The sequence below is a fragment of the Camellia sinensis genome, chromosome 1 (genome assembly GCF_055761805.1).
Source record: "Camellia sinensis isolate YWXY chromosome 1, ASM5576180v1, whole genome shotgun sequence".
NCBI classification, from domain to species: Eukaryota; Viridiplantae; Streptophyta; class Magnoliopsida; order Ericales; family Theaceae; genus Camellia; species Camellia sinensis.
In genome coordinates, this window is record NC_138961.1 from 244,829,234 (window position 1) to 244,845,924 (window position 16,691).

Sequence of the window (16,691 nt, forward strand, 5' to 3'; positions counted from 1 at the left end):
CTAACGGTTCTGTGATTTTGAGAACCAGACCAGACCATTACACTTGTAAAATCAAACCAGAACCAAATCGAAATAACGGTTCGGTTTCGGTTTGGTTCACGATTCCAAAAATTTCTATTTACAAGAATAAATTGTTAATATTAGCAAAATAATTACTCAAACTAATTACATTTAACTCATGATAAAAACTAATAATATTAAGACATTACTCAACATTACATATCTATATCATCTTAATATCATTAAAATTACAAAAAAACCAATTAATAAAAATAAAACTTGATATTATATATATATATATCTTTTAAAATTCGGTTTGGTTCGGTTCGAACTGTGATTTTTTCATAAAATCCATTAACCGAACCGTTTTTACGGTTCTTATATTTCTTAAACTGAAATCGAACCGATTCTTGCGGTTTGGTTTGGTTCGGTCCGGATTACCGATTTGAACGGATTTTTGAACAGCCCTAGGTAAATAAGTAATCACTCCCCTAATACCAACGGACTAAATTCTCAATACCATGTATTGGGACAGACTATGAAACCTGTATGCAAGGCCCATCTTCAAGCCTTCGACTTATCAATCCATTGTTAAACTCTACAAACAAACATAATATTAAGTGACCCCACCACTATTCTAACCTCATTCCATCTCCTACACCCAAACACAGGGCCTAAAGGATACCAATTTGTATAAAATAAAATAAAACCTGTGTTACTTTTTTATTTTTATTTTTAAATTATAAGAATAAATTTTCTAAGTTTTTGGATTTGGATATTCACCGTATTGACCCTTTTATCGTGTAATTTCTCGGCTGCTCTATAGATCACATATGTGGTGGTTGTTAAAACTCTATAGAGCACATATGTGGTGGTTGTTAAAACTATAAATAGCTAACCTAGCGTATTGAGTCAGTCTCTTTTCGAAGCAGCTTTCCAAGCAGGAATGGCTGCACATTCACTCCTTTCCACAAACTTGTCTGCAACTCCTCCCATTCTCTCTCTCTCCTCTTCTGTTTCTTCTCGCTCTAGAACCACCCATTTCTCTCTCTCTAAATCTCTTTCTCTTTACAGAAACCCTAGCCGACTCAGTCCCATTCTCTCTGCTCTTCGCAACTCCTCTCAATCCAATTCTCACACCTCAGGCTCCGATCACAAATTCTCGTCGGCTTTGGATTCTTTGTTCGTTCTCTGCACTTCCGTTGCTTTGTCTTTTGCTCTCTTCGTTGCCGATGTCGATTCGGCTTCGGCTTTCGTAGTCAACACGCCGAGGAAATTGCAGTCCGATGAGCTCGCTACGGTTCGTCTTTTCCAAGAGAACACGCCTTCCGTTGTCTATATCACCAATCTTGCTGTCCGGTATGTTATGTTTTTGAATTTGTCGGATTTTTTTTTTTTTAATTAATTAATTTATTATGCCTTTCATTATCTTTTTGGTGTTTTACAAGAAGAATTTGCATGAAACAGTTCCGTGAACTGATTTAAATGAGGTAGTTTGGAGATTAAGGTCAATATGGTGATTTTTTGAATGGAAATTGATGTGTAATATAATTGTTTGTTTAGCACTGATTAAAGTAGTTCTAGGGCATGGGAATTTTGATTTGGAGTGATGTGGTGTGTTTTAGGCAGGATGCTTTTACATTGGATGTGCTGGAAGTGCCTCAAGGGTCTGGATCAGGCTTTGTCTGGGACAAACAGGGTCATATTGTCACAAATTATCATGTGATTCGCGGTGCATCTGATCTGAAGTAGGTTATTTTTTGTTCATTTTATTTGGTTGTATTTGCTTGTTTGTTGCTTAAGTTCCACATCAACTTTGATTAGTTGATGAAGAACAATGCTGCATATTGTTTAAATGGCATTATCTATTATTTCTCCGTGTGGTAAATTTTGAATTGTGAAAGGTTCTACTTTGAGTGATACAAAGCAGTAAATACAATTAGAAGAAAAAAGATGCGGTATACCTTAAGAGAGCCTTTCATTGTTTTTTCAACCTTATATCATTTGATTGTTTTAATGTTTGTGTTTCTTCATTGTCAACCATGAGTCCATGATGTAGCACTAGAGAAAGAGCAACGTAGAAGGAGAAGAAGGATAGAAGCAGGAATAAAGAGGGAAAAACCAGTGATCACTATCTCAAAGCAATATCTCAATGTCAATCTCAATTATTCATTACTCAAATAATATCAAGTCTGATAAATCGATTATATCAAAGCCATATATATAGGCAAAGCAAACTAATTCTATAAGAGACATGCACAAAACAAAATCCTAAACAAACTCAACTTCCTAAACAAAACTCCTAGATAAATTTATTTCCCTAGATAAATAACCCCTTAAAATGACCTTTTTTTTTGTTTAAATAGATATTACAGTGAGGCTCATTGCATGTCCAAAGGCAACACTCCCTTCAAGGAGGGAAAAAACATGCCTAGCTTTTACACAAAAATCTAACAAGTAGATAAACATACAAGGAGAATCCAAAAGTTAGACCAAGCAACAATCAACAGACATGCCTACGATTTCATAGGAGTCTTACAACTTGATTTCTTAGATTTCATAGAGAGGCTTACCTCTTGAGCAAGTTTAAGATTAGCAATTCTCTTAAGAAGTTTTTTCTTGTTTTTCACTCTTGAAGATGGGTTTATCTATGGAACAACAAATGTTCCATCTGAAAGGGATTGGGGAGCTCCTTTGGGACGTGAAGATCATCTAGTGGCTAAACCATTTATATTACCCACATTCCCGACAATTTCTTTCTTTTCCTTTGAAGCCTCTTCATTCGGTATATCTTTTGAAGGGTTACTTTCAAAGAGGAACAATTCGCATTAAGCATGCTCGTAAGATCTGCACAAAAAGAAACTCCTTATTGGCTACACAAGTATTGAGAATATTAAATGCATTCGATGAAGATGGAGGAGGTGTAGGAACAAAGTTAACCATAGGAGCATCAACGACATCCTTGCCTTTTTTCTTTTTCACTTCAACCCATTCACTTGGCTTGCCTTCCTCTTGCGTCTCGGCTACTTCTTTGGCCTTCCACTCTTGTTTGAGTTTACTAGGAGCTTGAGTTTTCGGTTTACTTGGACACAAACTTGTAGCATGATCAAATATTTTGCATTCTCCACACACTTGGGGTTAGGTTTTTATTCTTGGTAATCCCGTTTGACAAAACTCTTTTCAGTCGTAATTTTATTCGATCTTTTATTTAAGTGAGGTTATAAGTATTTAGATGTGAATCCAATCCAAATTGGGCCAATGCAGAGGAGTTTGTGTTCTTAATCCTATCATGTTTGCCACTTCGCTGACTATGTCGGGGATCGAGCTGCTTGATCAACTCGCGGGGGTCCAGGAGGCAGCGCTCCTTGGCGGTTTCGGGGCAGCGCCCAAGCGGGGTCGAGGGACAGCGCCTTCGAAGCAAAAAGCAAAATTGCAGTCGAAGTTGTTTGACCGCTCGAGCAAAGATCGCGACTTTTCAGAAGTTTCACTCACTTGAAAAAGCACTAGAAGTTGTATTTTTCGCTCGAGCGGCCATTCTTGCGCTCGAGCGGAGATCGTGATTCTGTTTTCTATAAATTTACGATTAATTCAGTCTCTAGGATACGGCTTTCAAATCTTCTTCTTAGGTATTAGGGTTTTCATCTAGAGTTTCTTTACTTGTTTCCTTTGATATCTGTGAGAGTTTAATCATGAATTGAGTGGATTATATTAAAGGGTTTGTTTAGTTTGTTTTATTTATAAAAGAGAGAGTTGTTCTTCGGTGGATTGTGTGGAACTTGAGCCTAAAGTTTTGGTGGATTTCGGAGTGGCTCATTGTCGTGGATTTGATATCGGCGTTATGGATTCAACGTTGGGCAAGACAATTCCGAGGCGAAGACAGGACTTGAAGAGGCAGATAGGGGTCGGTTCGATTCGGGTGCGGATTCACTAGGTAATTGAGAGTACACTTGTGTAATTCCTTTGTATTTTCTTAGTATATTGTTTTGTGACTTTTGCCCGTGATTTTTTTTTATCACAATTACAGGCGCTCCAATTGTGATTTTTTCACGTAAAATCGTTGTGTCGATTTGTCTTTGATTATTTGATTGGGATTGCTATTTACTACTTAAAATGGAAACATAGTCACAAATCAATATGTCAGGGATTTTAGATTTTTCACCAAGGAGCTTCTACTTTGATTTCGAACAGTTCTCCATATCCTAAGTTCACAACTAAGGAGGGTGGAATGTCCTTATATGATCCATTCAGCACTTTGATGATCCATTCCGTGGGCAACCTAACTATTCTATCAGCAAACTGCCCCATTGAACAAGGACCATAATTCCTTTGCCTATATACACTTGTTGAAAATATGAAATTCTTTTTCATCCACCACACTGTGATCCCACACTTATCCTCTTCTTGAATCATCCTCCTACTTAAATCATTTCCCTCTAAAAAATAATGTTGCAGACCTACCTAACAAATTGAATCTATTTGGAATGCAAGCTTCCGGTGTCATCTCCCTTAATCCAGTAGACTCTAGAGAGCTTGATCCCAAACCAACCAGGTTGAAGTTGCTATGAAAACAAGAGGAATTATATAAGAGAATGTGAAAAAGGAAATGAGAACAAACATATATGCCTCTGATTTTATAGATGATATTCCCGTAGATGGGTTTTCTGGTTTGTTTGTTAAGATGAGTTGGTGTTAGATAGCACAGAACTATTTTGTATATGCAAATATGTATCTTCTCTTCATTCCAATTTTATTGATTTTAGCTTTTTCTTCGCTTTACAGTTCAAGTTATTAGATGCCTTTTGCATATGTCTATGAAGTTTAATTTCTGTATCTTGGGATGCATGAATTCCTTTATACTCATAGACGTTGACAATGCGATGGTTTGACATTGGCTTTGATCTGTAGTTGTTCCTTTAATCATCTATAAATTTAATAAAGATGTTTTATTTTGTCTGGAATTGAATTAGTGTTAGTTTTGTGCAGTGTCACTCTTGCTGACCAGTCAACTTATGATGCAAAAGTTGTTGGATTTGACCAAGATAAAGATGTCGCTGTATTGCGTGTTGATGCACCCAAAGACAAATTGAGGCCTATACCTGTTGGTGCGTCAGCTGACTTGCTTGTTGGCCAAAAAGTATATGCCATTGGAAACCCTGTGAGTGTGAAAATATGTATTTACAAAAAAATTTGTTCCTGGCTTTTTTTCTTTCTTTTTTTTAATGCCTTATTGTTCTTTGGACTTGTCATTGATGATGTATTAAGTGGTCTATAAATGGGATTGTGATAAATTATAGAATCGTGGAAATTTTTTTGAATTTTGAGTGGCAATTGGAACAGTTGATTTGCTCAATCATCAGTGAATTTAATTGACATAAAGTTTCTTTGTTTTTAACTTCTACCTCAATGTTTCTGCAGTTTGGACTTGACCATACACTTACAACTGGTGTCATCAGGTATGATGTTCACGTATCATTACATCAAATGCATGAATAACATGAGACTGTTTGATGGGGTTTTAAGATCCCAATTAGTAGTATTAAAGGATCTATGCTCCTTTCCTTGTTTTTGTGGTTGAGAGAGAAGTGCCCTTTTTTTCTGTTGAATCTTTTGCTCAGTTCATTGGAGGTCTGTACATGCCTCTTGATGTATAGCTTTTAGCTTGGTTTTTGTGTACAACGTCCTCCCCGCTTAGGTGGCTTTTTTATTTTTATTTTTATTTTTATCAATACACTTCTACTTATAAAAAAAATTCATAATTTAGTTACATCTGAATTTTCAGTGAAACAGTTCTAAATTTGGCTCTTGTGAAAACTAGTGCTCTTTTTTTATTTTTTTATTTTGGGGTCAAAATTGCTGCTAAGAAGTAAATTTTGATTAAACAGAAAAGTTTGGGAGAAATTGTGGAACTGTTAAATATTGCAAAATATAGCCACGTACACCTCTTTAACATAACAAAAGAAGAGATGGTGACATAAGTAAGATTCTCAAGGCACAAGGCCTTCCATTCTCATGGTAAGTATTAAGATTTTGGTGCCTGATCTTTGTTCTGATATTCTACACTTTGGAGCCATCTCAAAGTATGAATAGATGTAAACAAGATACAGTTACTAATGACAAGTAGGAAAGTTGTGATTGCAGTCAAGTACAATGAATAATTGCAGGCATCTATTATCAGGATTATTAAGGAAAACTATAGGTAACCTGTTACAATGTCAGTGACGTCTATATTAATACCCACTTATATGTTTACATATTGGCTCATATTTATATCACTATTCACATTTTAATAACTCATTCTTTAAGTTATCTGTAGTGGGCTTAGAAGAGAAATCAGTTCTGCTGCTACTGGGCGTCCAATCCAGGATGTTATCCAGACAGATGCTGCCATCAACCCTGGAAATAGTGGTGGCCCACTTCTTGATAGTTCAGGAAGTCTTATTGGGGTAAATACAGCTATATACTCTCCTTCCGGCGCATCCTCTGGCGTTGGTTTCTCAATACCAGTTGACACGGTGGGTTATTAGTTCAACCTTTTTCTCCTTTCCTCAATTTATAGGATGAGATCTTTAGTTAAAGGATCATATGAAATTGGTGAGGAAATAGATAATTCTCTCTCTCTCTCATGTTTATAGATGAATCATTTATACACATTCATTACATGTCCAGGTAGGTGGCATCGTTGACCAATTGGTGAAGTTTGGGAAAGTTACAAGACCGATATTAGGAATCAAGTTTGCTCCTGATCAGTCTGTTGAGCAAATAGGAGTTAGTGGGGTGCTTGTCTTAGATGCTCCTGCAAATGGTCCAGCTGGCAAAGCAGTATGATCATTTTGATCTTTACGACTGTTTTATCCTATAATTGAAAAAATGGTTTGCATTAGTTTCTTTTTTCAAAGATGTTTGGTCTAGAAATCTCCTTCTTTGTGCTTTTGATCTTAGAAGATTGTGCATGCGCATGTAAAGCAGATTTATTCTTTTCTTCAGGGTCTGCAACCAACTAAACGAGATTCTTACGGCAGACTTATATTGGGTGATATTATAACATCTGTAAATGGAAAAAAGGTCTCTAATGGGAGTGACTTGTACAGAATTCTTGACCAATGTAAAGTGGGCGATAAGGTATGCACTCATTTAATTTTTTTCACGGATCATTTTACATGTCCTGTTTACTTGTTTCTAAGGTGGTTCTAGATATTTTTCAGTTGTGGTTCAGTAATTTTACACATATGCACTATTGAAACAAGTTCTCTCTATTTGGATGAAAGTAGGATATTTACACTATAAAGCAGAGAATAGTTCTAAATGGTCAAGAATGTCATTCTGTGTCGGCATATTATCTTTTAAATTACCTGAGAATTGACTGCTATCAAATTCCTAAAAGTATGTTTTAAAGGACGGCTTGGCTGGTGGCAAGGGTTTGAGTCACGAGAATAGTCTCTCCTCCAGACCTCATTCTAGTGAGAGCCTCGCCCACCTTTTTTTTCTTGGGTCCTAATGACAGTTGGGCATAATCAGACTCCTATGTACAAGTTGATTTCATGATCTTCCAGACATGGGCTGACATAATTGTTCCAATTACCTATTATTTAAGAAGTTTTGTTAAATGGAATTGTTATGAGTGAAATAATCAGTTGTCTTTTTTATGGTCAGGTGACTGTGGAAGTGCTGCGAGGTGATCACAAAGAGAAGATCCCTGTATTACTGGAGCCCAAGGCTGATGAATCGTAATTGGCTCAAATGCGACGAGCATGTAAAATCCAAGTATGATACAAATACAACCCCGCCGAAAAAATGCATGTTTGTGTATTAATTGTTTCACCACATAGGTGTTGTACATATTCCAGCTATTGTACGATGTTGATATAAAAAGCTAGTACACTGATGAGTTAACGCTGTACGGCTGTGTTTCAACTGTATGAGCTGAATTTTTATCCTGCATCATTGGGCAGTGGTTTGCATTTCAACTTGTATTTCATGGATATGCGTGCTTTGATCATGGACTTATATTGTACTCGAAAATGATTCATACTACTAAAAAACAAAAACCACTAATAATATTAAAGTATTGGGAATGCCAAAAAAAAAAATACAAGGCATAGGTAGTGGGCAAGACATCCTGCCACATCATTAGCGGTGCTATTAAAACATCACTTTTAGTGCTTTCAATTATTTTTTTTATTGTATTGGGGATTTATATTATCTTAGGGGATATATTGTGTGTGCAAGGATTTCCGAACTCCAAAGAAGGGTTTGGCCTAATAGAAGTCAAAAAGCCAACAAGAAATCCACCAACACAATTTTGAGGATAAATTACTAACAGATTTTATTTTTGGGACTTGATCCTCATTTGAAAACAGGCCATTTTAGTACCTTCTTGATTTTTTATGAAAGATGTACAAAAAAATAGATAATAATATAACAATTTATAGTAATTTTTTGACTTTTTGATTAAAACTAAAGGTTGTTAAATGAGACTTTATTATCTATTAAGTCCTTATTGATAAATTTATCAATTTTGTATTTTTATAAATAAATTTATAATAATAAATTTATCAGGTAAGACTTGTTGGTAAATAAATCTAATTAATAGGACTAATTAATAAATTTCCACTTCTTAGAGGTGAGAGGATAGACGAGCGTTCATATTGTATGTAAGTGCAAAATTATTATTACAGAATAAAAACTGCTATTGATTGATGGAAGAGATGGGAAAGGTTGCACCAACACTGTAAATACATGCTGTTTATCTATAGAGAAATGTGCTATAAAATCAAAGGAAATATGCTGTTGAATATATGAGTAGTTTATCCCTTTGGTATGTGCAGGACAGTGGGAACATTACAACTGAAATACAATTGTAGGTTGTCTTATTTTTATTTCTCCCTATATATTGCGAAAAAAAAAAAAAAAAAAAAGAACAGACAAACAGTCGTGGCTCCTACATGTACAGCTCAGAATGCTAAGAACCAAAAACCCACAGGATCCATAGAAAACTCTATTTGATGATATTGAACTTATACTGGTCCTCCCCCATAAGGCCTTGAATAAAGTGAAGAAGTAACCTTGTCAATTGTGCCAAATTTCATCCATGCAGGCACAACATCTTTTTGAAATTGTTGTATGAAGTAATAATAACCTTGAAGGTTCCATCCCTTCACAAGTGTGACGTGTAAATTTAGAATCATAGTTTTCGATTCTCTCGCTCATGACCAGTGTCTTGAAATGTCTACAACAGGGGTATAATGGTCTACACCAGGGTACCACGGACTTGTTGAGTATAGGATGCACAACTACTTGGGGGCTAGTCTAATTGGACAAACAGAGAATGCAATACATCGAGCTGCTTTTGCCAGCATAAAGCGCTCATTTTCTGTCAGCGGCCTCTCAATCACCTTGATGATATTTGCATCCTAAAACATACCAGAGTAAAACAATCATCCACAATGATGATATAATGAACTTCAACTTGCAAGGATGCTGCTAGCTTGAAATCTGATTGAATATGTTCGCGTATCTCCAATTAATTTCAGTTGACATTGGCATCAACATCAACGACAAGACATTATCATTATATGACAAAGCTAAAACAGCAATATTTTTTTATGCTTTCTAAGTCAGAAGTATCAAAATGGAACACATGTACCTTCTTTTGTTGTTGAATAGAAGGCCTCACGCTGGCAATGTCACCGACCACGATTATATTGTTAACATTCCCCCTTTCATCCCTTTCTGTTGGTGAAGCCGTTGAATGCCTCCATTGCCCACTAGTAATGTATTTGTAGTAATACCTGAAGTCATAAATATAATTACTTTTATACAGAAATCTAGGTAATAGGGCCAGAATGTCAACAGCCGAGTCCTTTACCGTAGAAACACTGATCAATGAGCTTTAGCAGTCAGGATGACTGACCTATGGTTGTGTGATTCACCACGGATTTCTAACATTTATAATTCCCTTCCTACCCCCAACCCAACTAAAAAAGGGGAGAAATAGGAAAAAAAAAATAGAGAAAATATGCCAGCAAACACAAGCATCATGTCAACCAAGATAAAGCAGAATGCATCTATAGCACAAATATGCAATGCCAATTGATTTTTCAAATAAGATGAGAAGAATGCATTGTAGCAAAGGTGTGCTCAATACATGCCCCAATCCCAAGCACTAATTTTGGAACTATGAAGGTTTTCTGTTCCATTACTTGGCGTGATGACGCTTAATGAGCAGCCTAACGGAAAATTTCAATGAATGTTAAAAAGTTAGATTTCAAGGGTAGGACCTTAGAAACAGAAAAAGAAGAAACTTACTTCCCTTGCGAAAGTCTAACTTCGGCTTCATATCTTGGGCCACCCTTGTGAACAGCCTTAATTGGTTCTTTCCAGTTTCCAGTGAAATCTCCAACCAAGTATACATCCTCCCCCTGCAATTGGAAGACGAAGTGATAAAAATAGCACCGTCAAAACTAATAAATCCATAAATGTAAACTAATTAATGAATAATACTGGCAAAAATCCTAGATGCTGTGAAATCCCTTAACAATAAGTTCTCAGAAATAAAACACCATAAAGTTTTGCTACACATTTTAAGTATTTAAAAAAATCCATACTAAAAGTAGTAACAAAGATTGAAGCCATGAATTACTTCACGCCCATTCCACACAAAAGTCACAGCATGGGTTGCAGGTCCTTCATGTTTGCCCTTTTCCACCATTGCTATTAGATCCCATGTAGCCCAGGCAATTGCTGGTCTGCATTCAAATTGCAGCACATGCTTAATCAAGTTTCTTATAAAGGAAGACATATTTTTTCTTTTTCTTTTCTTTTCTTTTTTTTGTATAATATAAAGTAATGTATGCCAAAAAGTAGTAACATAATTATTTTAAGATTTAAATGAGAAATAGTTGAGATGATACAGACATGTGCAACAGAGACCAATTAAAGCACAAGAGCCAAATCCTCAGATGCTAGTCAACAATGTCCTGAAAGCAATATTTCTAGGCATATGCTTATATATTATAATCCAGAAAAACTTAATATGTGAATCGTCAACAAATGCTCCTAATACAACTATCTTGAGAGAGAAAGCATTTGAGACATTAATTTTGCAATGTCAAATGACTTATGCAGAGATAAAACAGTTAGTGGAAAAACCTGTCAGGCCTGCAAGAATGTAATCCGGTGACAAAATTGTAGGCAACATGAAGGGAGGTATCTGTCATCCAGTGCAGGTATGCAATCACACAAGCAGGGGATCGATTAAACCCAGTGGTGCAAGTAATGTAAACACGATGGTTTTTTTTCAGTAGGCGTAAAAGCAGGCCCACACAAAATGGTAGTTTCTTCCTCATATCAAATGAATCTACCTCCCTGCAAAAGAAATCAGAAATGTTTCATGCCATCATCCCAGGTAAGCATGCATGACAGAACATTCATTAAAGGCTATAAAAGTAAAGTTTGGCTTTGAGTTACCTTATAGGATAGTTAATCATAAGGATGTTAAACCCTTGGCATGATTCATTGATTGATTTTGAATTAATTCCCCAATTTTCTGCTTCAATTCCACTCTGGAAATTCAGCACAGCAGTGACTCCCTGAGGCAGACATTCCCCAACTGTTGTGAGCAAGCAAGCAAGTGAACAAGAAACAACTAGATCCTCAAAGAAAAAAAAAAAAAAAAGTGAAGGGTATCAACAGGAAAATTAAAATACATAAACACAAATAGAACCTAAAATAACTGTAAAATTCCGTCTAAAGGAATATTAAAGTAATTAAATTCCTTTTGCAGTGTAATTTTGAAATTGTTTTATGAAGTTGACTGGAACTTTATTGATAGAATTTAATACAAATTAGTTTCTGGTTCTGATTAACTTTTCCCCTTAACAAGTTAAAGAAATGTGATATCTGTAAAAGGACAAATAGATCAAGGTCCAAAAAGTGATCTGCTCCAAAGAACTTGACCTGCTCAAACCCGAGCATGTAACTCCTACCTTGCCAACCAGACACATGCAAGGCTCTTGAAAATAATATATGTATTAATTACACAAGACAAGACACTGCCGTTATACACACAAAAACCTCTTTCACTGTGCACATCTATGCATGCTACTAGAAGTTCAGATAGCAGGATAGATAATTGTGTGCAAATTCAAATTATAAGTTTATAAAAATAACTAAAAAATGACTAGTAAAAGAAAGGCATAACAGCCCTCACCGCATTTGACAAAGTCTCTACATCAGCTTCTGTTTGTATACATGACCCCACATATATCTGCTCTGTAATCTAAGAAAATAAAAAACAATAATTAGGCCGAGAAAAGAAAGTTTCATGGTCAAGACTAAAATATTTTAAACTCATACAAGATTTGGAGCCCTGCTGCATACAATTATCTAATTCAAGTTCACATGCTCTAGTCTTCTCAACATCTCTATCTAACAGGCATATTATGAAAACTTTAAGTCAAAGATGACAGGGTTGATAAAAGTCAATATTGTACAGAAAACGGTACATGGTACAGAAAACTTTAACTACAACATAATACATGCACATACAAAGAGAACCTATATCAAAACGGTACATGGTACAGAATGTATCCCATACTTCAAATCTACATGCACTAATCCCCCACAGAACACATACCACTGTCTACAGCATGCAGCCAAAACAGTAAATAAGTTATTTTAAATGGTTGAAATAAATGTTCCCTTGTCTAAATATGAGATATTGCTAAATTTGGCTTATGTTCTCAAGTTTGCTATTACTTCATTTCATAATCAATTCACTTCAAAAACAATAAAATGAGAAAATAGATTGTTTTTTTTATTTAAATTGTACCTTGAATTAATTACTTAATTATTGATCGTTGATGCACATACAACTCCTTTAAATATTGTCACACAAGGTGGCCTTAATTCAACTTTTGGGGGCGTACTCACAAGTTCACAACCAAAACCTTTACCCAAAGTTATTTAACATTGGATTCATCAAAAAGTGTATGCCCAAGACCTTCAGAACGATGGTTTTCCCAGCAGGAAAATTGGTGGTCTCCTAAAAGACAGCCTTCAAACACAGAAATAAGGCATGTCAAGCATGCAACAATCTAGAAAGTAAACTCTATTTGTCAAAGCCAACTACTTTTCTTTTATGTGTTCGCATACTTCCATAGAAAAATAAGTGAACCTTGATTCATCTTCTCTTAAGTCTTTACAAGAAGGGCAAACATTCACTAAATAGGGAGGCAGGATTGGGAGCCAATTTTAAGAACAAAAAATAAAAACCAATATGACCATAACATTGAATAAACAAAAAAATAAAAATAAAAAACTAACAACTAACAACTTTTGTTATTGTAAAGATGTAAAGATTTGGCAAAATAATCAATGCTATAGAGCAAAAAAAAAAAAAAAAAGCTCTACATCACACCTTACTGTAGCGCATACCAAGAGAGTGATTGTAGTATAGTTCCCCTTTCGAACGATCCAGTGCCTTAGTGTATTCCTCCAATGAGAAACTCCCATGTCCCCATTCAGCATCTCCTGACTCTTCCTCGGAGAAAATGGTTACAAGTTGACTCAAGGGTGCAGCAAATGTGCTTTTCTGCATTTGTGGATGAATGTGTCCATTTTGATTATTCAACTTCCATCCTTGAGTTGTTAAAAACTTTGAGGAAAACATGACAAACCCAGAATTTCCGCTGCTCTCAGAAGCTTGCAAGTTTGATGCCAGTATAGTTTTATTCCAAGTAGCAATAGGAACACGACCTCTATTATATAAAATATCAAGATCACTAGTAATATGCAGTTGTTGAATAGGAAAAGGAGAGAAGGGTCTCTCAAGTACAAGGCTACAAGGTCCAGATTTTCCTTTCCTTATCATCCTGCAGAACCAAAATGATAGGTCGATAGCCAGAAATGCATGTGTGTTTTGTATACAGAGATGAAAAGAAGTGATTTTCAATCATTGAAATATGAGCTCTGGTATTTTCCAAGTCATATGAACTCTAGTATTTTCTAAGTCAAGAAACTGAACTACATTCAAAGTTAAATGTGAATGAAAAAGACAGAAAATAAAGCACATCTATATTTCACTTTCACCAGGAAAGAATATGGTCTCCAACGATCAAGTTTTAATACATGCAAAAGCAATCCCAAAGTGGTAACCAAAGATCTGTTCTTCGCATACTCCATGTAGGATAGTTCTTATTATCACTCATCCAAATACAGTTATAGTTATAGAAAGCTAAATGATAAAATCAAGAACAGAGATAATTTATTATATATTGGAAGGTAGAGTTATCGATTATAATTACTCTCAAGTTACTCTACAATTAAAACCCTTTGAAATTTATATAGCTGTAAGAAGTTAATGATAAAATCAAGTATATAACTAATTTGCTATCTATTGGAAGAACAGAGTGACACTTCACAGTAAGTTAGCAATTAATACATCAAGAACATCATGGAGTGCAACTTAAAATTTTCTAGTATATGGCTCCATCGGATATATATCACCATACATTGAACAATCTCTCTTTGCAATAGGGACTACAACATTGTTGGGTTAGTAGGAGACGAGCTTTGTGGACCTAATGACCTTTGCAGTTTTTTACCATATAAAACGGTGTCACCATTACACTCAATATTCTTCCCACCAAAACAGTTTGATGTTGAAAAATTGAGATATGATTATGGAGTAGTGCTAGAATGAAAACAAAGCAAAAAGGGCATTGCATACTCTGTATCTCCAAAGTCCTTGATCTCAATAAGCTTTCCATCAGGTGATTCACTTGCCTTTTTCAATGTGTCACCCACCATAATTATCCTTGATTTCTCAGCATTACCCTGCATTATTAATCTACTGATTAAGTAAATTCTACAAATCACATTGCATATCACGCCAGTCATTAGTCAATGCCATTTCACTTATCAAAAATATCAATAAATAAATAAATAAATCAAAAACTGCAAACGCTAAGCATCATATGAAAGCGACTCGCCAACTAAATTCAACCAAATAAATAAGTAACAATGATAAGAATCGTAATAAATAATTGAAACATGGTTTAAGAATTCAAAGCACTTAAGATGACTAACCCCTTTTTTGAGCGAATGAACGAAGACTTTGCCATCGACCGAGAGTGCGAACCGAATACCGAGTGGTTTCTCGAGTATCACCATATACTCATTAAGATTCATCTTGAACGTTGAACCAGAGGAAGAAGACATTGCCAAAACCCTAGAAATTCTGCGACTAGATCCACACTTCTCTACACAACCAACCACAAAGCCTCCATTGATCAAACTCAAATCTCTGCCCCAAAAAGAAGACGAAGCGAACTTCTCTGCCGAAGAGTAGCTTCCCAGGAATGGCGGGTGGTTGAGAGCCCCGTAATTCATCAGTATTTGCAGCGAAGACATTATTGAATCTGCTAGGTTTTATTCAGGAAATCAATCAAATGGAATGTGATTGACTCTGCAGATGGAATTCTATGAATCACTATATATACATACATATATGTATATGTGTATATGCAGTGAGATTCGAGCTGCTTCTGGGGAGTTGGGAACCTGTGCTGGTGGATGATTGAGGAAGAGAAGCCACAGAGTGACGGTAAGGTGCACCAGGAATCCCTATATTCTTTTTTTTTTTTTTTTTTAACGGTTGTTTGGGATGTTTTAAATAAGTGTATTTTTTGACTTTTTATGAAATATGGGTTGGATTTGAAGTGAAGTGATATGACTTAAATAGGATAGTGACTTATTGACTTTTTGACTTTATTTTGAAGATGTCAAACTTGGCCTCAGTCAATCACAGTCTCCGTATTCTTTATTCCAAAATATAAGTTATATATTTTATTTTTTATTATCTCAAAATATTAGTCTATTTATAAAAATTAAGTACAAAAATAATATAGGTTATATTTGGTGGAACTTTCCAAACATGATTTCACAACATGTTTTGGATGCTCTTTTTGCTTACAATTTTCAAAAATTGGTTACACATACATTTTTCAAAACATGTATACTTAGTCATCCTCTTGGACGTTTCTCGGACCTCTGGTCGGTTGACCGGAACAGTGTTCGTATTTTTTTTTGCCACCTATTATTTTTATATTTTAAATAAAAAATATTTTAAAATTTTTCTTTTAATTTTTTATGAGTTTTGAATAGAATTTTAGGTTATGTGTTTAGTTATGAGTTGTAAATTTTTGAATCAAATATCATGTCACATTACTCAATTCAAAACTCTTTTCAAAATTCATAACTAAACAAATTTTTCACACTCAAATCATAATTCTAAAACTCACAAACTAAAAATACAACTATATTCTCAAATCATAATTCTAAAATTCTACCAAACGCAACCATAAATTTCTTATTTTGTCATTTTTTTAAATTCATTAAAAACGTAAAAAATACAATTATAATATTGATATTTCTCAAAAAAATATACTATTAAAGAATAATTTTAGAAAATCAATCTTTTTAAAGTGTAACAATTATACTATAAAAAAAATTACTTAAAATGACCATTATTCTGAAACGAATAAAATATATTTTTCAATCATTTAGGCCTAGTTTGGGAAGACTAAATAAGTGTATTTTTTGACTTTTTATGAAATATGGGTTGGATTTGGGTTGGGTTTGAAGTGATGTATTAAAGAAGTGATGTGACTTAAATAAGATAATGTGACTTA

At 34.9% G+C, this 16,691-nt stretch overlaps 2 protein-coding genes across 5 annotated transcripts; one reads left to right on the forward strand and one right to left on the reverse strand.

The window, feature by feature from the left end:
• Window positions 1-761: 761 nt before the first annotated feature.
• On the forward strand, window positions 762-7,964 carry DEG1 (DegP protease 1). 2 transcript variants are annotated; one of them, XM_028204798.2, is made up of 8 exons: window positions 762-1,359; window positions 1,626-1,748; window positions 4,984-5,155; window positions 5,416-5,453; window positions 6,314-6,512; window positions 6,667-6,819; window positions 6,985-7,119; window positions 7,651-7,964. In XM_028204798.2, the coding sequence occupies exons 1-8, from the start codon at window positions 947-949 to the stop codon at window positions 7,726-7,728; spliced, it is 1,311 nt and encodes a 436-aa protein (XP_028060599.2). In that variant the 5' UTR covers window positions 762-946; the 3' UTR covers window positions 7,729-7,964. The 2 variants fall into 2 exon arrangements, 1 of the variants encoding a protein (XP_028060599.2); XR_014347857.1 differs by having other exon boundaries at window positions 861-1,359; window positions 6,667-6,870.
• Window positions 7,965-8,765: 801 nt separating this feature from the next.
• On the reverse strand, window positions 8,766-15,607 carry LOC114264188 (phosphoglucan phosphatase LSF1, chloroplastic). 3 transcript variants are annotated; one of them, XR_003629870.2, is made up of 10 exons: window positions 15,088-15,607; window positions 14,729-14,835; window positions 13,418-13,871; window positions 12,209-12,277; window positions 11,467-11,588; window positions 11,149-11,364; window positions 10,605-10,745; window positions 10,306-10,418; window positions 9,644-9,788; window positions 8,766-9,410 (listed from the first exon to the last, which is right to left on the reverse strand). XR_003629870.2 is itself a non-coding variant. In XM_028204781.2 (10 exons), the coding sequence occupies exons 1-10, from the start codon at window positions 15,409-15,411 to the stop codon at window positions 9,291-9,293; spliced, it is 1,776 nt and encodes a 591-aa protein (XP_028060582.1). In that variant the 5' UTR covers window positions 15,412-15,607; the 3' UTR covers window positions 8,766-9,290. The 3 variants fall into 3 exon arrangements, 1 of the variants encoding a protein (XP_028060582.1); XM_028204781.2 differs by having other exon boundaries at window positions 10,640-10,745; XR_014347856.1 differs by lacking the exon at window positions 10,605-10,745.
• Between the last annotated feature and the right edge of the window lie 1,084 nt (window positions 15,608-16,691).

Excerpts from the sequence above, each read along its gene's own strand:
- DEG1 (XM_028204798.2), top strand. The coding sequence starts at position 947 with ATGGCTGCACATTCACTCCTTTCCACAAACTTGTCTGCAACTCCTCCC. Across the intron at positions 1,360-1,625 it reads ATCACCAATCTTGCTGTCCG|GCAGGATGCTTTTACATTGG; the intron begins GTATGTTATGTT and ends GGTGTGTTTTAG. Across the intron at positions 5,454-6,313 it reads CTTACAACTGGTGTCATCAG|TGGGCTTAGAAGAGAAATCA; the intron begins GTATGATGTTCA and ends AGTTATCTGTAG.
- LOC114264188 (XM_028204781.2), bottom strand. The coding sequence starts at position 15,411 with ATGTCTTCGCTGCAAATACTGATGAATTACGGGGCTCTCAACCACCCG. Across the intron at positions 13,872-14,728 it reads AAGGACTTTGGAGATACAGA|GATGATAAGGAAAGGAAAAT; the intron begins GTATGCAATGCC and ends TTGGTTCTGCAG. Across the intron at positions 11,365-11,466 it reads ATGATTAACTATCCTATAAG|GGAGGTAGATTCATTTGATA; the intron begins GTAACTCAAAGC and ends TTTCTTTTGCAG.